The following is a 23,011-nucleotide window of genomic DNA, read 5'->3' as shown; positions in this document are numbered from 1 at the left end:
TTGATTGTGGTTGGTTATTAGTGTTGTGGTTGATTGTGGTTGGTTATTAGTGTTGTGGTTGATTGTGGTGGGTTATTAGTGTTGTGGTTGATTGTGGTGGGTTATTAGTGTTGTGGTTGATTGTGGTTGGTTATTAGTGTTGTGGTTGATTGTGGTTGGTTATTAGTGTTGTGGTTGATTGTGGTGGGTTATTAGTGTTGTGGTTGATTGTGGTTGGTTATTAGTGTTGTGGTTGATTGTGGTTGGTTATTAGTGTTGTGGTTGATTGTGGTGGGTTATTAGTGTTGTGGTTGATTGTGGTGGGTTATTAGTGTTGTGGTTGATTGTGGTGGGTTATTAGTGTTGTGGTTGATTGTGGTGGGTTATTAGTGTTGTGGTTGATTGTGGTTGGTTATTAGTGTTGTGGTTGATTGTGGTGGGTTATTAGTGTTGTGGTTGATTGTGGTTGGTTATTAGTGTTGTGGTTGATTGTGGTGGGTTATTAGTGTTGTGGTTGATTGTGGTGGGTTATTTGTGTTATTGCTGTATCCTGCGGTACATTTCTTTTCTGTTTTATTGATTTATTGAATTATGTTTGAGAGTTGTTTGTTCTCAGTACACCATTGCAAATGAGACTATGGTCTCAATTGGGCTCCCCTGAATAAATAATAACTATAGTAATGGTGTACCAAGATCACTAGAGAGCTACTTAGATGGGGGGAAGAGGGCTTTATTGGATTAGGGAAGAGAGCTTGGCATTAATCCATATTCTTCAGCTCTTCTTCTTGTTAGGTTGTTTCTGGACAGGGCCTATATGTGCCCCAGATCACCGACCTTTTCCATACCCTTCAGACGAGTTCTACAGGTACTTGTGATGTTTTTACCTGATGTCCAAGGACTGTCACACCTGGTAGTGATACGGAAAAGTCATAGAATTCAGAATTCATTGGTCAGGAATATGATGCTCGATTATTATTGGTGATGACAATAGATGTTCCCACCATTTGAATCTATCTTATCTTCCTTTGTGCCACCATGCTATTTCTATGACATGCCAAGATAAAAGTACGAAAACAAATGCCCTACATTTGTGCAAACGGTAAGAAGCTTTTCCCTGTTCTCATAGACATGGGAAATGGTTTCCTTTTGTGTTTATCGTTGAATAACAACAAAAAAACTCAATTTGAATAGGTCTGCCTGCGTATCCCCTCTTCCATACGTGTAGGTCTACTTATAATGTCCAACTGGAGTGCAGTATGTTGACCAAACAAATGCAGTAGTGATGATTTTCAGAAGTTACACACTGATTTGTGTGATTCACTGTTACGTTAGATTGCCTCATATTGACTCGGATGCCGTTAAGCCTGCGTGACACAAAAGACAAGGTCACTCTTGGGTTTATGTCAGTTCTATAGTGTAGGCGTAAAGAATTCCCCTCTCTCTCTATCATGTGCAATGCTAGGCAATGGGCTTTATACGTGACACCAGACATGCTTAGGAGACAGTGGATCACCATACCTCCTTACAACTAGTGATAGTAATCTGATTTGTATTTTATCCATACAGCTATTTTTGAAATACCACTGGCACATACATTTAGCTTACAACATATCTGAGGTATGTTTTCTTAATTTGCAGGGTTATGCTTATGTGGTTTGTGACTGTGCTGGGTGGATATGGTATGGCTCGGTTAGGAGGGGAAGCAGTGACATGTCTTACAATGGAACATGTTGGCAACGTTTACTCTCTTTGTTTTCAGCTGCTGGTGATTTTTTTAAGCTAGGAGCAGACAGAGAAAGGGTTCTATTTCTTATTAATTGTGATGATAATAGTATTGATCAGGCTTTGCACAGTGCTGTTGTATTTTTGGAGTGAAGTAGTTGTTTGGTAGGAGCATGGGTTATCTCCAATGCTGGGTTGGTCAATATTTAGGCTACTATTGACAGACTGATAATGCAAGCCATGTGAATCGGATGCAAATTTCAGGAGACTCCCATTTTACATTTTGTCTGGATGAAAATGTAGATGTGCATTTCACCTTTTGCTCCTTTTTACATGTTTTCGTTATCCTATTGAAAGGAAGAAACTTGTTCTAATAGAATGAATGCATGTACACATTTACTTCTCTGATCATACAATTCTCTGTCATAGAGTATAAGAGTACATATCAAAAGTATGTTGAAAAATAGATACATGGCTGTATACGTACATATACGCTCCCCATGGACAATGAGTCCACAATGGACCATGGTGACAATAATCACCTCTCTTTTGTTGTATTGTGTCTTGACAATAGGCCGCTGCAGTGTTTATGGCCCTGCCTCTGTGCAAATACTTGTGTACATTTGGAACGGTGTGATGTTGATTCCGTGTTGTTGTTGGGTTAATTTGCATTGGAAAACATTTGACTGCACAAAATACTTTAGTTTTTTTAAAGTATTTTTTTTAAAGGGGTGTGTGACGAATCCTTTTGTAAAGAGACATTTGAAGGTCAGGGACTCTCGCCAGACCAATCACGCGCCCGCTGAAGTTCACAAAGCGAGGGATGGCGTTCAATTACAATTGATAATGAATATATATTGTACTGAAAGGCTGTAGGCTATTTTGTAATCCAAGGTCTTGTTTTTCAATACCCGCTGGTATTCCTGTCAGTTCCATTATAACCAACACAGTGAGGTATGTATGTGTGGCAGATGACGCAGGGGGCTTATCTGCAACTTCCTCTTCCTCTGTCTGTGTGCGGAAGAGGAAATGTGTTTGTCTGTATTGATAGACTTTACGGAAAGATGGACTAGTTTTTTTTTTCTTCTTCCAGATGTTAGCAATTTCGTACATGTATATTAGTTTCTCATTGTGTTTTGGAGCTATCATTTCTAGTTTGAGGTATCTTATTAACGTAATGTGCTTGAATGTATTTTTTTTATGGGTCTGCCAACTAATTGGTAGTTTAGTCAGTTAAGGTAGCATTAATGCATTGGTTACTTGCATGATAATAGCATGTCTTTACAGGATGCAATTAAATAAGATGTCATATGGAGGAAACTGAGAACTATGGATTAGACAATTATGGCCTATTTGAGTAATGGGAAATATTATTGTATGTTCTCATGTTGTAGAGGATCAAACCAAGGTCAAGGTTGTGCCATTTATACTTAGCCTGGGGAATTCAACCTGAAATCCCAATGGAGATACATGCATCTTGTTGGAATGTTCCATTTGTCCTGGACAAAGATTCCCATGTAACTACACATCATGAGGTACAGTGATGCTATTGGGGCAAAAAAGTTACAATGTATCATATTATGGGCTCCCGAGTGGCACAGCGGTCTAAGGCACTGCATCTCAGTGCAAGATGCGTCACTATAGTACCTGGTTTTAATCCAGGCTGTATCACATCCGGCCATGATTGGGAGTCCCATAGGGGGCACACAATTGGCACAGTGTCGTCCGGGTTTGGCCGGAGTAGGCTGTCATTGTAAATGAGAATTTGTCCTTAACTGACTTGCCTAGTTAAATAAAAAATGATGTGTCCAATTTAGATATGTGTATGTCTTTCGTTTCACTAGTGTGTAAATATATATTTATGATGGCTGTAATACATTAGTTCAATAAATACTTTATACAGTGCAGTGGTGAGACATTTTGATAATCGATAATGCCGTGTCTTATACAATGCCTGGTTAATGCTTGTTGGGTAAAGGATACCTGCACATTAGTTGTCTGACAAAAACTCGGTCAGTAAGTGCTGAATTGTCTTGCTTTCAACAAATGCTCAGGTTTTCAGTGATAAAATATGCATTGCCATAAAAATAGATCTAGTTTTATGCGTGTATGCCAGTTAAAATCATGTAGGGTCAAAGTAAGGTCAATGGGGGTGATAATAACACATGGCAGCTTTTCCTTGTGTTTAATCAAAAACAGTATTTTGGAGAATACATCTGTGATGACATTATTGTTTCTTTGCTATGGGGTTTGGCTTGGGGGAAAGGGGTCATCCTCTGACTACATAAAAAATGTCAGATTGGAACCAAGTCAAAATCTTAGGGTAATATTCTTCTGTTCCACAGAATGTGCTCTTTGAATTTGCTAATCTCCAGAACATTCAGATATAGATCTACATCCTACACAGTGTTTCACAGTTGTAAAGCCCAAAGTTATGGAAACACTGAGATGATGATACAAATTCTGCTTGAGGAACAAGTGTTGAGAAAGCTACTATAGGAGGAGCATTGGAGTCTCTGCCTGATTTTGAATTTTCCTCAGAACAACATCCGAAACAGAACAGTGGGTTCATCATAGAATATCTGTGGACTTTGATACAGTGTGGTGTGATTGACTAAGGGTTTAAAATACTTTTGAAGAATTCGAGGCGAGGTTAGTTCAGCTTAAACTGTTTGGAGGTTAAACAAGCGGCGTCTATTAATAGCTTTTACCCACAATAAACAAAGGTGGCGGTTTGAACTTGAAGGGCTTGACGGACAAAATGCACTGCCCACAGCACAGTCTGCTTTTTCTTATCAATGTCTTCCAAACTGGCAAGTGAGTTAGTATTCAAAGAAGGAGCCTCTTTCTCGGAGAATGACCCATCTAGGCTGGCAAATGAAAGGGTTCGTTAAAAAAAACATAGGAACTCAGAAGAATAGAGTCGGGGCATAATTGAAACCAATGATGGAATGGGATTGAAGCAATTATTTTAAATGAAGACATTTCCCCTTCAATAACTACAGCTCATGAACATAATGTGGGTTGTGTGTTTTTCAAAGCACTCGACCGATTTTGATTTCATCCACCAAAACAGTATGAAAGCATCCATAAAGTCTTCATAAGCCCTACATAGATGTTTCACAAATGATTCATAAGTACATTCATACTTTGTAAAGGGTGATATAAAAGGTCCTTATTTACCAAATAGGGTTTGGCTGATTGTATATGATTAAATCCAATATCATGATATTTGACTATGACAATATATTGTGAAGTGCAAGACGATATATCGTGATGTTCAAGACTACTATTTGAACTTTACAACTTTAGGCTGTATCAATATGTTGAAAATTAAGTCTAAATGAATTAACTAAGCTTTATGTTTTTCGTCATACTAAGATTATTTAATGAGAATGTGACAATATTACAGTAAATAAGCACAAATTGCACTGTTTGGAGTGATCTAGTCATTACCGGTGCAGAATGATTATATCGGATATCACGATATTTGGAGTAGCATATCTCAGAAGAGGTCTCCCAAATATCACCCAACCCTATAAAGCCAAATGTGGCCTTACCCTATTCTCAACCTTAGGCGTAATTAAAAACGCATGTTTAGTTTCAAGTGGGACCATTATTTTACAGTAACTGTCATGCCTGTGAATTGTTGTTGTTCGTTCATGCCACAGATTATCCATTATATTGACCAGATACTCAGGTGGCAACTCGAACAATGAAAATAAATGTCTTAAAAATGGAAGGCAGTCGGGAGGAGGCAAGAACAGGTGGGACTATTCTTGCCTCTTCCTCTTCCTGACTTCGCGTATCAAGCATGGCCAGAGAGGAAGAGGTGACGCGAGCGGGGTCACTAGGCCCAAAATCTGTCGTCTCCAGCAGGTGGCTTCTTATTTCACCAAGCAAGGGGCTCACCAAGCAAGGAGTTTTTGTATGGAGGTCAATGAGAGTGTTGAATTTGGTTAACAAAAAATGCAATGGCTTATTTGCTATGTGTGACTTTTTTGATCAACTAGAAGTTTCGCTATGCTTAGATTGTTACGAGTGGACTGATATAAGTAGGACACGTGTTGTGCCTGTTGTTCACACGTGTATCTGCCGTCTCATTGGCTAAAATGCTCCCACCTGATCTTGCCTCCTCCATATTGCCTTCCATTTTTGAATGCATGTATTTTCATTGTTAGAGCTGCCAATAGAGTATCTGGTCAATATAATGGATAATCTGTGGCATGAAAGAACATTAAGAATCTGATGATGATTGACAGACACTGCTCCTCCTACCTCTGTAACCGTGCATTCCTCATAATGAAAAGCTCAACTCTCAAATTGAAGAGAGACATCACAACATGGAAACGCTGACTCCAAATAGAAGCCCCATAGCTTGAATGTGATCTGCGCCTCCACATAATTGCCATTACTCAATGCCAGCATTGCAATTTTGATATTCGAGGTGTATTTGTTATTTTCTTTCTAGACATAGCCCATTACTTGCACCAACATTTCATGATATAATGTGTGAATTCTATAGCTTAATTTTGAATTAAAAAAGCATGGGGTCATTGCCCACCGTGTTCCTGTTGTTCAGTCGCCGGGATCGGCTCGATAAAGCGTCCGCATGCTTCACAGCCGAAACAGTTCAGAAGAGTTTGTGCATATATTATGATGACTTTTTGTTAGTTTTGGACTTCAATTAGTTGTTTTTTTCGGCTGTTCGGGCACACTGCAATTTTTATAGAGGCAAGCCGAAGTTCAGAGCCGAAGTCTACGCCCCTTCGTCTTCGAAATACTGCACCAAACATCTTAGATGTAAAATTGCGCGACTAAGATGTACTCAGTAAAAATGTCAAGATTAATGATAGATTTCTTGAGTTATTTTTAATTAATTCTGACTATTTTGAGGAAATGTATACTGGCTACGGTGTTTCAAAATGGACAAACAGTACTATTGCTGCTTTTTTCTCGTTTTTCAAGCGGAGTTTTTTTTAAGGGAGCATGTGAGCACACTCATTCGGTTCAGCTGAACAGAAGCATGCTGACGCCTTAACAACAGCCACACTATACGATAAAGGCTCAACATTTCTGCCACTGGCAAAACCTTCTCAGAGCCTACGACTGCACGTAGTGGTACTTCATCGGCAGATCTAGACCCTGTCACACTGAACGAGCCAAGACGTCCGACAATTGTTTGCAGACCTAAGAATTTGCCCACAATGTAAAATTAGTCTGGGACTGCAAAATTGAGGCATTAAGACGGTTACAATCGTACAGTCTGCGGGCCTTAGCCAGTTATCCGTTAGCGGAGTCATCCAACTACACTCAACCGTAGAGAAGAGTAGGACAGAGGAACAGGGATTGATGGAGGAGGGGGGGTGAGGAGGACTAAGATCCTTCTTTATCTCTCTCCCCTATGAGGTTCATCAAATAGGATTTGTAAGCGCTTGAGGCAGCACTTTTGTTGACTATCTCATTACAGCATAGCTATGTACTCATTATGCAACACTGGACTAGCCTTGCGCTCAGGGAAAGGCTACTGTTTAGGCAGCTAGACTTTGAGTTGTGATTTTTAGAGCTCAAACAGATTAGCATCACTGGCGATTGGTTTTTCTCTCAATACCGAAAGGCAGGTTTTTTTCCCAGACTCTGCTTTTCAAGGCTGGAGGAGGAAGGTCAAAGTGAGCTCCGATCTTGGGGGAAGGAGGTTTTTCTCCACTTGTCATTCTCCTCTTGCCTGCACGTAGATAAGAACACGCAGTGGTTCAGAAACATATGCACGGCAGAGGGGATTTTGCTGGTTGTTCTGCACTTTGGGAGTAAAGGTAAATTAAAAAGTGTGTGAGTGTTGGACTGGAGTTGGGTTTGTGTTCTAAACTGAAGACATGCAAAGAGGAGATGGTGATTGGAATGAGAAGAGACATCAAAGTCCTGTGGGGAATATTTGTTACAAGGTTCTATTTGTTACTTGCTCAGAATATGTAGTAGCTGGATCCACTGTAGTAGCTGGATCCAATGATGCAATTTCCCATTTTCCATTCATTTCAATACGTATAATTGTTTCTCCCACTATGTTGTAAACCAGGGGTGGGGAATATTGCCCTACAAGGGCAGGTTTAAGTGCAGGCTTTTGTTCCAACAAACCAGTAACACAGCTGATCCCAGGGTCTACAGATGAAAATATTTACAGAAATGTTGATTGATGCACATTGTCAATTTTACATGACATTTCTCTAATCAATGTCTTGGTTAAAGACGGTGAGTAGTTGATTAGTAGAAGTGGAATGAAAACACAAAAACACTGATTCCCAGGGTATTTAAAAAAAAATGTTTAAGTTGCATTATCTACAATCCTTTAATTGTGAAGGTATTTTTAAATAAGCATGTGATACAAAGTGCAAAATAATAAAATCCGGACTAAGAACTATGTTAATGCATTTATTATCAGTGTGTAGACTTTTAGGAAAACTAAGTGCACCGTGTACAATTCAAGCCTTTCCCAGATTTCATGTGGCCTTCAGCGGAGTGGTCTAACTTGGAATTGTATCTTGGGCTGTCCTATTTCTGTTTTAAGAGTGTGTACTGTAGACCGCAGACAACAAGAGGGGGTCTGGCACAGGCATCACGGTTCAACTGACAAACACTGTCTCTAGATTTGAGATAAAGATGAGGTGGGACCTTGAATGAGTTCAAGGTCAACCAATCTGGACCAGCTGGGAACAGCATGTCGTGTGGTTAAGATCGCCTGGTCCCTAGTCTGTTTGGGCTGTATTGCAAACTGTTTATGACCCTGGACCACTCTGGCAAGACAGCACAAATAGATCTGTGATCAGGCTAGGGTTAAGATGCACACACTCCAGATATGGTACAGTGGCCTTGTGTGTGTGTGTGTGTGTGATACACATTTTCATTTGTTTAATTTTGGATGGACTTCTTAGCAGAGATACTTGAAAAAAATATATGGTTAGAGGGGATTGGGGGGGAGAGGGAGTGAGGGGGATTGGAGTAAGAATGAGACAGAAGTGAACAGTAGGATGACAGAGGATGTTTCCCAATATGTTGAATTGATTCAATTCCTCATTATCCTTTCTGTAATAACCACTAATAGATTAAAGTACCTTGTCGATTCCATATTTTTATATTCTTTCTAGCCCTTTCCGATTAGTGGAGGAAGGAATCATGCCAACTAGGGTAGGAAATGATTAAAGACTTTTGGGATGTGGCCAGAGAGCCACTAGCACTGAAGTTCATCTTTTTGGCTGTGATGTCACTGAAACTAAGGATCTGTAGGATTTATGAGGTCATCATTCATTTGTGGCTGTCATCATTGATGCGATTGGGTAAGGGGCTGGCCTTCATTTGTGCACATGGTTGGTTCACTCAAGATTGGACCTGTCAGTCAGTTGTCATCGGCAACAAGGAGGGATTTGTATTTAGGAAAGATTTATTCTCCTGACACAATTCTAACCATTGAGTGGTAAGAATGTTTCTCAAGTCCTACAGTGCATTCGGAAAGTATTCAGACCCCTTGACTTTTTCCACATTTTGTTTTGTTACAGCCGTATTCTAAAATTGATTACATTGTTTTCCCCCCTCATTAATCTACACACAATACCACATAATAATAAAGCAAAAACAGGTTTTTAGACATTTTTGCAAATGTATTAAAAATAAAAACGGAAATATCACATTTACAGAAGTATTCAGACCCTTTACTCAGTACTTTGTTGAAGCAGTACTTTGTTGAATCCTCTCAAGCTCTGTCAGGTTGGATAGGGAGCGTTGCTGAGAGTCCTTTAGGTGCCTTTAGGAAAACATAGAGCGGGCTGTCTTTTACTGAGGAGTGGCTTCCATCTGGCCACTACCATAAAGGCTTGATTGGGGAGTCTGCAGATATGGTTGTCCTTCTGGAAGGTTCTCCCATCTCCACAGAGGAACTCTGGAGCTTTGTCAGAGTGACCATCGGGTTCTTGGTCACCTCCCTGACCAAGGCCCTTCTCCACCAATTACTCAGTTTGGCCGGGCTGCCAGGTCTATTAAGAGTCTTGGTGGTTCCAAACTTCTTCCATTTAAGAATGATGGAGGCCACTGTGTTCTTGGGGACCTTCAATGCTGCAGAAATGTTTTGGTACCCTTCCCCATATCTGTTCCTCGACACAATCCTGTCTCGGAGCTCTACGGACAATTCCTTCAACCTCATGGCTTGGTTTGTGCTCTGACATGCACTGTCAACAGTGGGACCTTATATAGACAGCTGTGTGCCTTTCCAAATCATGTCCAATCAATTTAATTTATCACAGGTGGACTCCAATCAAGTTGTAGAAACATCTCAAGGATGATCAATGGAAACAGGATGACCCCGAGCTCAATTTCGAGTCTCATAGCAAAGGGTCTGAATACTTGTGTAGTCATAGCTTTGTCATTATGGGGTATTGTGTGTAGATTGATGAAGAGGTTGTAACGTAACAAAATGTGGAGAAAGGGAAGGGGTCTGAATACTTTCCGAATGCACTGTATAGACTGAACAAAAATATAAACACAACATGCAACACTTTCAAAGATTTTACTGAGTGACAGTTCATATAAGGAAATATGTCAATTTAAATAAATTCATTAGGCCCTAATCTATGGATTTCACATGACTGGGAATACAGATACTATATGCATCTGTTGGTCACAGATACCTTGTATGGGCGTGGATCAGAAAACCAGTCAGTATTTGGTGTGACCACCATTTGCCTCATGTTGTGCGACACATCTCCTTTGCATAGACTTGATCCGGCTGTTGATTGAATGTTGTCCCACTCCTCTTCAATGGCTGTGAAAAGTTTCTGGATATTGGTGGGTACTGGAACACACTGTTGTACACGTCGATCCAGAGCATCCCAAACATGTTCAATGGGTGACATGTCTGGTGAGTATGCAGTTGTGTTCGCTGTCCATAGCTTATGCCTCCCCATACCATAACCCCACCACCAACATGGGGCACTCTGTTCACAACATTGACATCAGAAAACCGCTTGCCCACACGATGCCATACACACTGTCTGCCATCTGCCCGGTACAGTTGGAGACGGCTTATGGTAGAGAAATGAAAATGAATTTATCTGGCAACAGCTCTGATGGATATTGCATCCAATTGCATGCTCCCTGAACTTAAGACATCTATGGTATTGTGTTGTGTGACCAAACTGCACATTTTAGAGTGGCCTTTTATTGTCACCAGCACAAGGTCCACCTGTGTAATGATCATGCTGTTTAATCATCTTCTTGATATGCCACACCTGTCAGGTGGATGGATTATCTTGGCAAAGGAGAAATGCTCACTGAAAGGATGTAAAGAAATGTGTGAACAACATTTCAGAGAAATAAGCTTTTGTGTGTATGGAACATTTCTGGGAGCTTGGGATCACGACAGGTTGTGTTCATATTTTTGTTCAGTGTACAAGGGGTACCAGTACAGAGTCACTGTGCCAGGGTACGAGGTCATTGAGGTAGATATGTACATATAACTAGGAATAACGTGACAGATCGTAAACAGTAGCAGCAGTGTATGTGATGAGTCAATGCAGATAGTCCGGGTAGCTATTTGGTTAACTATTTAACTAACTACTTATCAGTCTTATGGCTTGGTGGTAGAAGTTGTTCAGGGTCCTGTTGGTCCCAGACTTGTTGCATTGGTACCACTTGGCGTACGGTAGCAGAGAGAACAGTCTATGACTTGGACCAACACTTTACATGTTGTGTTTATATTTTTGTTCAGTGTAAATTAACTATTTTTATAAATATAAACCGTTTCTAGTTAGAAGCTGAAATCAATGGCCTTGCTCTTTTTGTCTTGAGGTGTCAATCATTATTCTGGTCCCAGATCTGTGTGTGCTTTCATGCCATCTCCTATGGTCATTGGCGTGACAAAGCTGTACAAACAAATCTGGGACCAGGCTAGCCAAGTTAAAGCTTTCTGGAGAAGTGTTCAAGGCAGGTATTCCTTTTGGACTTGGCAGTGAAAGGAGAGAAGGATAGTTCCATTCGATGGAGTAAAATGATGACGGGTATCAGGAGAAACCATGACAGTTAAGTGGGGGAGAGACGAAAGGCAGTGACTTTCTCATGGAATTGGGTTTCAAAGAACCGGTTTTAACATTGCACATTCAATACATTTTCCTGCCTGCACAAGTATGATAGTGGAGCATGAAAAGTCTTGAGATCAGCATTCTAAAGGTGATTGTTGGAGGTCATTGTCATTAACACAAACAAGATCTTGGGAACTGAGTGTGTGCTTCTAAAGTCAACTCTCTGATTTAGATGATCATAGAGGTTAAATTATTAGATACTGTATTATATTAGATTCAGTTTTTATAATGTTATATGCAGTAGATGCTTCTGGAATCAAATGTTATGTTATACAAACGGTGGGAAAAGGATTCTGGCTTTGCTAATAAATTATTTGTGAAGGCAGTGTTTTCTTTGCGGGGGTGGTGGGAGGCGGGGCTGCCACGAGTCCAATACTAATGCCAATGTTTATCTAACACCGGCGTTTTCTCTTTGGTCTACAGGACCTCGGCTCGTTTGCCATGCCCTTCTTGGAGCGAGATGCCGACCATGTGGATAAGGCCGACATACAGAAGGTACAGTGATGTCCCAAGCCCGGCACATCCTAACCACTACCAGTGTGCTCTGGGAAAATATCAATATTTAATATTTTTATATTTTCAGCTGTTGATATCGACTATTGAGAATCCAGCTGTCACGTCCTGACCAGTAAAAGGGTCATTTTGCCTTAGTAGTATGGTCAGGGCGTGGCAGGATGGTTGTTTTGTGTGTTTTGTGGTTCTAGGGGAATTTGTTCTAGTTTTCTATTTCTATGTGTCGTTTTCCATGTTTGGCCGAGTATGGTTTCCAATCAGAGGCAGGTGACTTTCGTTGTCTCTGATTGGGAGCCATACTTAGGCAGCCTGTTTTCCTTTGGGTTTTGTGGGTGGTTGCTTTCTGTTTAGTTTGTTAGTATACATGACAGAACTGTTTGGCTGTCGTTTGTTTTTTCTTTGTGAAGTGTTTTCATTCAAAACAAAAGATGAGCACTCAACCCGCTGCGCCTTGGTCTCTTCAATATGACGCCGGTGACACCAGCGATGGTTGGGGTTAATTTATAGACTGATGGTCTAGTCTAGATGTGCTTCAACACACTCTTGTGTTTTTTTCAACAATATAGTGATATAGTTGGCTACAGTACTTACAGTTTGGGTCCAGGCTAGGGTTCATCACAAAGGCCATAATTTGGTCAGTGCTGTTTTGTGTGAGGGAAATGTCACCAATAGCCTCCTGCTGAGTGATTTTGCACTGTTGCGCAATGACAAATGTTACATTTAACTCTTATCCAGAGAGACTCATCCAGAGCGACTCATATAAACTAAAAGCATCCCCATCGCAATTAACATAGTTTTGATTAAAACCTCATCTTTTAATTTTCATCATTACCATATTAAAATGCCTTCTCATAATTGTACGCCTACTGTAGCTCCAGCGGGGATTGCAGCACTGACATTGGCTTTTGGTCTCTATTTAAAGTCGGGGAATGGCCCTAACTTCAACCTGAGCTAAACCCCATGACACCTTTGATCGGATGAGTGCTCTGTGGGGATAATGTGGTTAGTCACACTGATGACATAAGCCGAGCCAGACCTGGCAATCAAAAGTTCTGGTGCGGCGTCATCTGGTTAGAACAGGACCTGAGAGTTTTGGTGCTGAGTCACCTGGTTAGAGCAGGACCTGAGAGTTCTAGTGCTGACCAGTGGCGTAGCCAGAAATTAGTTGCCATGGGTCAAAAAGAAAAATGTGCAGTTTTTTATAGCTAATCTCATGCTATTCTACAGATTTTGCCATGTGGCAGAGAGAAAATGTTGCATTTTTAAAGCGAATTAAAGCAGAAAAATGGTTGTGTTGACTGATAAAAGCACGGGATTATGAGCTGTCTTGTTTGTTAAATTACAAATTAAATAGGTGCATATAGCCATAGAAGCACAGTGACATTATGCCTCAATGCAGTCATATACTTGGCTTGGCATATTGGTGTGGCTTTCAGTTAGTTCTTTTTGGCAACCCATCCCGTGAGAGTGAATGTCATTCTGTTCTGTTATATTTAATCAAATCTGACTAACCCAGCTTGCTATGAATTCTATCTGATGGTGTTTGCATGTTTAGGTAAAAAGACAAATAATGTCCAGTTTGGAATACTAACTAGGTTTCCATCCAACCTTTTTATTAGAGTAAAGTAAACTCAGCAAAAAAATAAACGTCCTCTCACTGTCAACTGCGTTTATTTTCAGCAAACTTAACATGTGTAAATATTTGTATGAACTTAACAAGATTCAACTACTGAGACATAAACTGAACAAGTTCCACAGACATGTGACTAACAGAAATGGGGTCAAAATTAAAAGTAACAGTCAGTATCTGATGTGGCCACCAGCTGCATTAAGTACCGCAGTGCATCTCCTCCTCATGGACTGCACCAGATTTGCTGTTTTGCTTCTTGCTGTGAGATGTTACCCCACTCTTTCACCAAGGCACCTGCACGTTCCCGGACATTTCTGGGGGGAATGGCCCTAGCCCTCACCCTCCGATCCAACAGGTCCCAGATGTGCTCAATGGGATTGAGATCCGGGCTCTTCACTGGCCATGGCAGAACACTGACATTCCTGTCTTGCAGGAAATCACTCACAGAAAGAGCAGTGGCTGGTGGCATTGTCATGCTGGAGGGTCATGTCAGGATGAGCCTGCAGGAAGGGTACCACATGAGAGAGGAGGATGTCTTCCCTGTAACGCACAGCGTTGAGATTGCCTGCAATGACAACAAGCTCAGTCCGATGAGACACACCGCCTCAGACCATGACAGACCCTCCACCTCCAAATCGATCCTGCTCCAGAGTACAGGCCTCGGTGTAACGCTCATTCCTTCAATGATAAATGCGAATCCGACCATCACCCCTGGTGAGACAAAACCGCGACTCGTCAATGAAGAGCACTTTTTGCCAGTCCTGTCTGGTCCAGCGACGGTGGGTTTGTGCCCATAGGCGACGTTGTTGCCGGTGATGTCTGGTGAGGACCTGCCTTACAACAGGCCTACAAGCCCTCAGTCCAGCCTCTCTCAGCCTACTGCGAACAGTCTGAGCACTGATGGAGGGATTGTGCATTCCTGGTGTAACTCGAGCAGTTGTTGTTGCCACCCTGTACCTGTCCCGCAGGTGTGATGTTCGGATGTTCCGATCCTGTGCAGGTGTTGTTACACGTGGTCTGCCACTGTGAAGACGATCAGCTGTCTGTCCTGTCTCCCTGTAGCGCTGTCTTAGGCGTCTCACAGTACGAACATGGCAATTTATTGCCCTGGCCACATCTGCAGTCCTCATGCCTCCTTGTAGCATGCCTAAGGCACGTTCACACAGATGAGCAGGGACCCTGGACATCTTTCTTTTGGTGTCTTTCAGTCAGTAGAAAGGCCTCTTTACGGTCCTAAGTTTTCATAACTGTGACCTTAATTGCCTACCGTCTGTAAACTGTTAGTGTCTTAACGACCGTTCCACAGGTGCATGTTCATGAATTGTTTATGGTTCATTGAACAAGCATGGGAAAGAGTCTTTAAACCCTTTACAATGAAGATATGTGAAGTTATTTGGATTTTTACAAATTATCTTTGAAAGACAGGATCTTGAAAAAGAGGTTTCTTTTTTCCTTTTTTTTGCTGAGAAACTGGAACTTTGTCAGTTAACTTTCCAAATATCGACCTTCAAAATATGCTAGACAAGGTCGGATCTTTTTGTGTCGGTAAAATTAATTATACACAAAATGATGGTGGAAACACTTTTATGTGCAAATATTGATATAATAACCATCATATCAAAATCAACTTGGAGTCACGCAATAATATGTTGTGTGGTCCTCCCACTACGACTCTTCGCTAAAGCATGCAGTTTATTAGGCTACAGATGAAATAAGTTATGAGGAACTTCACAGGGTGGTGAAAGTGCAAGGTGATGAGCTTGATGCTCCTTTCCAATAAATATCGAGGGTCTTTTTCTGGTGACATGTTCATCGATGCTTGGCTGCCGTTTGACAAATAAAACAAAATATTTTGTCCGTAATACCTCATCATGTAGGCTAAACCCACACTGCTATCTGCCAGCTGTTGGCTAGAGCGCACATGCCAAGACCAGAGTCGGCACACTTGCTATACAACACAGAGTTGAAAATGTAAAAAACCCATTTAACTTGTATTTTGTATTTTTTATTAAAAAAACCATGGGAATTTAACCGCAAAATGTATTTTTATGTGCAATACGTATTTTTATGTGCAATGCACAGACTTTTATCCGCAACATAGGACGGCGCACAATTGGCCCAGTGTCGTCCGGGTTTTGCCGAGGTAGGCTGTCATTGTAAATAATCATTTGTTCTTAACTGACTTGCCTATTTAAATAAAGGTTAAATAAAAATAAAAGTACATTTTGATGGAATGACATCTCCGGTGGGAAAATGCGCATATTGTTTTTATCCAGATTTTAAAATATTCAAATGAAACTCCGTCGCCAATTAGATGGAAACCTAGATAGTGACAAGTAAAGAGCATAATATATATTTTATTTATTTGATAGGGTGGGCCTGGCTCCCAAGTGTGTATGCCCCTGGTGCTGACGAAGGTGGCCTCTATCTGAACCTTCACACACTAACTCACAAGACTCACTTGCACAATCTGATACGTGCACGCACACGCACTGCACATTTTCAAATGAAGAATGTGGCAGAGACGTCATCAGGAGACATGTTACAGCAGGCCTACCTGTCAATAAAGGGACTGTAGATTTCCCTGTTGCCATGCGGAGATGATGTCTCTATATTTGGCATTGTTCCCAATCTAACCAATAATCTCATTCACACCTGATTGTGCAAATGGCAGTGTCCTCATTTAAGTGTTTCCATTATTATTCTTAATTGGATAAAGCTACACTCTGTTCTAATAACCTGGTTTTGAATGAAGTCTTTAACTCTTTGTGTTGTTGAAACTGCTGTTATAGACTGTCATCCATTAACACTGGCAGTCTATCCCCTACATTATGTTCCAGGCTGGGGGTAAAAGGCCTTCAAAGCAACATCCCAGCACCAATAGGATCAATTGAAACCAATAGAAGCCAAACTATTTTAAGTGGATGCAAGAGAGGTCTTGCCTGTACAATGCTGGATGAAACACTGTTGTATGGTAGACCTATACATTCCCTGCTCCATTGTTTTGTTGCCTGAGGGAAGGTGCGTGTGTTGGAATGTTAACAACAGAAAGAGCACTGCTAGTGGTTCCCTTCTAATGCAGTGTTTGTTTGGCTCAAGAGTTAGGTCTTACTTCAGACAGAATCCTCTCTGTCGTCCTGCGTCTCTCACCTTGGAGCATGAAGGTCGGACCCTTTTTTCCTGGTTTTGTAGCAGAAGCTACAGGGCCGACTATGAATCAGGAAAAAAACAAGATAACCAGTGAAGGCTGTTGAAAAAGATAAGCTGATAGCTTTCAAGGAAATGGAGTGTAGTAGATCACATTTATTCATTTCCCTTTGTTGATTTCCTCCCAAGGTTTTAGTACATTTAGTCCATATCCTAGTTTATTCCCATACTGACTGTTGTACCCCGAGTTGCTGAACTGTACATAATACAGAATAATAGGTTTATAGTAAATAAAGCCCATGCATTGTTTCTCATATTTTTCCAGATTGTTATTTTCACAGTCAGACTAGCTCTGGAAAAAGATCTGATGTGAAAAGATCTGATATGATTGGTCAAAAGACCAATTAGTGGAAGAAATATCAGAATTGGGCTTCCTGTGTCAAGGCAGCCCTAGTGGCTTACATTCCAGAAGTAGCACTACAAGAATGAGCAGTCCATTCAAACTACTCTCACCTTTTCTTAGTAACAATTTCTTCATATGTATAGTTTTAAATCTCTACATTCTTACTGCATGGCTTAAAAGCTTTGAATATGATTTGATGCAAACCTGAAGCCATCTGTGTCCATATGCATATTCATATTTATAAAGGTTGAGTCACTCCTCACATTGATTATGCTGGGTGAATCTTCTCAGCAGCCTTTGGCTCTCATCTGATAATAATAATGGACTATATTTGCCCTCAAGTCAAAACCTCTGACTCAGAACTGCTTGAATATTTTTAATTATTCAGCGAAGACCTGAAATACATTTCTGGGAATCATCTTGATATTCCAGACACTCTCAGACAGTGAAACCACACTCTGCAATATATCACCTAGGGGAAAGCACAACAGACTGTCTTCATTGCATCTCTAACTCTATTGTTTACTGAAAGGAGCACATTTCCAGTATTTGCTATTGTTTTATTTAACTAGGCAAGTCAGTTAAGAACAAATTCTAATTTACAATGACAGCCAACCCTAGCCAAACCCGGACAATGCTGGGACAATTGTGCGCCGCCCTATGGGACTCCCAATCACGGCCGTATGTGATGCAGCCTGGATACGAACCAGGTACTGCAGTGATGCCTCTTGCACTGAGATGCAGTGTCTAGACCACTGCGCCACTGGGGAGCCCTACAGTAGACCTTTTTGGCACGTGAATTCATATGTTCAATTATTTCAAGAAGGTCCCAGATTTTTAAATGGTTCATAGTGTTACTAGTAACCAGTTTTCTATCTGACGAGGAAAACATTACAAGGAACTTATAAATCAGGACAGTATACATTTGACATTGAACCAATTATTTTGGCTTTGCAAAGTCCTGCCTTTGAGCATTGTAGATTGGACACCCCCATGCATGGCAAAGTGGTAGATAAAATCAAGAAAACGTGTTCAACTTGGTTGTCTATCTCTTGAAACAGAGAATGGGAGCTATTTCCTCTCAACCAGGAATGATATGAAATAAAAGTTAAGCCCCTTCTCTCTTCTCAATCCTCCTTAGTAGGTTCCAGCTGTGTCTAATTTGAGAAGTCAAATGGCTATATTGAATTGTGCATTTTATGTACATTTGGCATGTTGCCACCAAAAGTGATTATTCTCTGTGATTGAACATAGTTTAGATCTTAATCAATACTCTCTCGTGTCACTGTTGTAAAGCTGTGTTGTCAAAGGAGAGAAAAAAAGCCTTGTTTCCTACAAAGCGACCAGTAAACTCTTTGTTTTCTACCTCAGGATGATGGGAGTTGCCACTCAGCCAGCCCGACCAAAGGCTTCTTCACGCGGGGGCCCTTCAGTCGGCCCTCCAGTCCCAAGTCGGCCCCTGCTAGGACCAAGAACAGCCCGGGCTCCCCCAAAACTATCTTCCCCTACCCTTCGTCCCACCAGGACTCCCCACCCAAATCACCTCGTCGCCTGAGCTTCAGCGGCATCTTCCGCTCCTCCACTAGAGACTCTAACTCCACCTCTCCCGTCAGCATCAAGCTCTTCTCCAGGGCCAGGAAAGGTAAGACCAGTTGCTCTAACCCTAACCCTAACAGCGTTGGTTCTGAGAACCACGCTCATATGTTATGTAAACCTGTAGAGTTGTGTTAGCTCCCCAACTTAATGCCTAGGCTTTAGCTCAAAAGGCTAATATAGTACTGTGGCGCGCAAGAAAAAACAGATTCAAACTCAGGTTGATCACATATGCGCAGTATATGAGCAGTATGTGTGTGAATGGGGGGGGGGGGGGAAATACAAACTACAATATGCCTCTGTGGTAATTAGTATTTGTGTACTTTTAGGTTGTTTTAGGATGGTAGACGGAAATGCCTGCATTGTGTATTGGGCATGTGGTTGAGGGGGTGATGCTCGTTCCTATAGGTTGTGTCAGGTGAACCGTGTGGATATGCTGTTCTATGGGTATTATTGTGGGATCCATCATCATTTGACATAGAATGCAACTAAACGACGCCTTTTATCATTAAATGAATTTGTATTCTATAGTCTAGAGATGGATATTGTTGTTGTCAGAGGAGATGTTGTTTCTGGTGGACTGGTGGTGAACTTTCTTGCCGGGGGATGTACTTTTTGCTCGGCTTGCCAGCCTTTCGTCTCTCACCTCCCACACATTGACTTGCAGTTGCATGCCTTTACGTTCACTTCATTTCAGAGGACATAAGTACATAAGTACAGCGACAAGACCAAGTACATGAGTTTAGTGTTTAATAGGTGGATGACATGCCTTTAATTTTGTTTTTTTTACCTAAAGTACCAGGTGTGTAGAACTCTGGAATATGACCGTTATTTTGTCATTATAGTGGCATGGAGAGAGGTCCTCCTTAGGGTGACCATTTAATAATTTATCACACAATTCTAGCTAACTCATGGCTGTTATGTTATTGATGTAATTGATATATGTTGCCATTAGATTAAGATCACTTTATTGGTCAATTGTCCAACTGAAATTTGTCTTCCGATTCTAACCCAACCCCTCCGAAAGACACACATACACATACATACAAAAACAAGTTTTTGTTGGAGTGGTGAGTTGGGCTGCCACATTGGTCGCCCTGGGAGCTGTTGTTGGCTGGGATTAAGTGCCTTGCTCAAGGGCACAATGGCAGCAATGGCAGATGCCATCAACCCTCTGGTTGCCAGCTCACTTCCCACCAGATTTTCCTCATCAGACCCAGGATTCAAACTGGCTCACCTCTAACCGCCAGGCTACCCACCACCCCATTACAACTGACGCCTGTAATGACAGCTATGTAAATGTTTTATTTGAACCTTTATTTAACTAGGCAAGTTAGTTAAGAACAAATTCTTATTTACAATGACAGCCTACCCCAGCCAAACCCTAACCCGGACAACGCTGAGCCAATTGTGCGCCTCCCTGTGGGACTCCGAATCACGGCCGGCTGCGATACAGCCTGGAATCGAACCAGGGTCTGTAGTGACACCTGAGATGCAGTGCCTTAGACCACTGCACCACTCGAGCCCTCTTTCACATCTGTGTAGTATGAGTCAGCATCATTACAAGACTCACTGGAGCCAAATTAATCTCCTAGAAAAGCGCAATCAGCCATGTTGTTTTTTTCACACGTACCATATTAAAAGCAATGGCTTTTTTTCCACACATACTATTTCAAAGGCATTTAAAGGCATTGTTGTTTTTTCACCCCTCACCCTAAAGAAGGCCTAATGAGACGTTTAGTAGCATTGTCTTCATTAATAGCTTTGTGGGTGTAATCTTCCCCAGTGTCGGATGAACTCATGGATACCATTTGTATGTCTCTGCATCCAGTATGAAGGAAGTTAGAGGTAGTTTCGTAAGCCAACTTGCGTGCTAGCAGTTACCATAGATTTCCAGTCATTGCACTAACGCTAGTTAGCAACTTCCTTCAAACTACACGCAGAGACATAAAAATGGTATCCACAAATTCATCTGGGGATGTAGATAAAGGGCTTCATTTACAAAATCCTGAAGTATGCCTTTAAATTCCTGTAGACATATGCATGGACTGCTCTCATTAAAAAACAGCCATAAATCACAGAGACCAATTCTTTTAAGCTTAACACAATATCTGACTTGAAAAACATGTAAATTACATAATTGGGATACATATAGAACATGCATGCATTGCCTGTCTTGACATTTGGGTGTAATGGTTGTGGAGACTGGAGTTTTCTGTATCAACTATGATTGCTAGATAGAGCCAGTCTTTCCCCCAGATTATTTTTAAGTTTTACAGGCATTTTGCAAATGTCCCCAGAGCAACATCCAGGCCCTCTGCATAAAGATGGGAGAATTCAGATATGAATTAATTGTTTTAACACGATCCACTGAGTTTGTAAAGTACAGCACAATCAACCTTTCAGTTTTTTCAAATTGCGGGTGTCTGGAAGCTAAAATTGGGATCCTATATACTCTGCTAATGACAATAAAAAAGAAGTAACTGAGAGCAAAGTATAATACAGTGAACTTAGCAAAACAAGGAATTGGTGGTAAGTGCATGGGGGCTGCTATCTTTATGCACCTTCGTTATTGGTACCATTAGGCCTGGAAGGCAAAACATTGGGATACACTGGAATGGCCTTATACCATGTGACAGTCCAACTTAGTTCAATATCAACTTTTCTCTCTGTGGTATTTATAGTCTGGTCATTTCATAGGTCGATATATCGCCGCCCCTCCCTTGGCAGAGTCATACTGCATCAGTGGGTGAGTTCGTTTTGCAATACCCCGGTGGCCCAGGTGGGCGGAGTTTGTGCAGTTTAGACCATTCCATTGGTCCTAAATCTCCACCCACCCGGAGCACTGGGCAATGCAAAAGTAACTCACCTAGTGTGGATACTGACATAATGTGAATCAGCAGAGTTTGTGTTTGTGTCTCTGGAGCTTACCTCACATTTGCCTAAAGTCTTGACCCAGAGGAAAAGTTGCTGCTAGTGACTGCCTTGTGACACACACTAAATGTACTCTATTCCATTCCAAGCAAGCTCTACAGCTGTTAGATTTTGTTTGTTTTGTTTGCTATGGTTCAATGACATTTGTATTTGTTTTGTCTGTCACAGTTTTTAGCTTATATTTGCAGTTCTAAAAAGGATCTCTTATATATAACTTGAGATCTCATTTGACATGGACTAAAGTGATTCCTGTTGAAATCTGTGATCTATCTCCAAGTTGTGTTGTTACAGTTTTCTACTGCTCTTGTCGTTATGTGTTACGGAACCTGAGATTGTGTGAGGTGCATAGGCGCCTGAGCAATGGACCAAACGTAGCAGCTGAAACTCCTCTCTTTAGAGAGAGAGAGAGATACTTCGATTATTTTTTATGATACATCCTCATTTCAATTAAACTTCACTACCCCAACCCCCCTTTAAAAAACAAATATCCCCTGTGCTGCATACTCACCTTGCCCTCTACCCCACGATACAAAACCACATCACACATCACAATAACCAAAACCTCACCATTTCTACAACCGTATATCCAACCCACCTTCCCTAGCTATACAGACGGCCTCCCCGACACACCATATGTCCTTAAACATCTCCACACTTTTTATAATTTTATAGAACTCAAATTCCACCCTAAGGCGCACAGAGACCATCCCATTAAATAATAGTAAAGGGTCTGTTATCCCACCACCTTTGACCCTGTTCCTCCTTGTTAGCCAAATAGCCAACTTTGCCTGAGCAAACAGAAAATTCAACAACACACATTTGGCCTTTTCCTACAAACCCCTGGGAAGCTATCCCTCCATGCCCTACATAACAGAGCTTTGCTCTTGCCCCAATTCACCTTAGCCGACGAAGCTCACTTGAACACCTTCAGAGTATTTTCTAGTGCCTGCATATCCTGCCCATCCCTAA

At 41.3% G+C, this 23,011-nt stretch overlaps 1 protein-coding gene across 2 annotated transcripts in view; it reads left to right on the top strand.

Annotated features, from left to right (window-relative positions):
• The window catches only part of LOC106590432 (5'-AMP-activated protein kinase subunit gamma-1), a 178,383-nt gene that overhangs the window by 4,807 nt on the left and 150,565 nt on the right, over nt 1-23,011 (top strand). Inside the window, exons 1-3 of one of the 2 annotated variants that reach the window (XM_014181471.2) lie at nt 7,176-7,514; nt 12,246-12,317; nt 18,887-19,157. In XM_014181471.2, the coding sequence (XP_014036946.2) occupies nt 12,264-12,317; nt 18,887-19,157 (325 nt within the window). In that variant the 5' untranslated portion in view covers nt 7,176-7,514; nt 12,246-12,263. Of the gene's footprint in view, nt 1-7,175; nt 7,515-12,245; nt 12,318-18,886; nt 19,158-23,011 lie in introns of those variants that run through there. The other variant, XM_014181470.2, reaches the window with a different exon arrangement.

Source organism: Salmo salar, chromosome ssa29 (assembly GCF_905237065.1).
Source record: "Salmo salar chromosome ssa29, Ssal_v3.1, whole genome shotgun sequence".
In the NCBI taxonomy this organism is placed as follows: Eukaryota; Metazoa; Chordata; class Actinopteri; order Salmoniformes; family Salmonidae; genus Salmo; species Salmo salar.
Note: the sequence above shows the minus strand (reverse complement) of the source record. Positions and strands in the feature narration are given on the sequence as shown.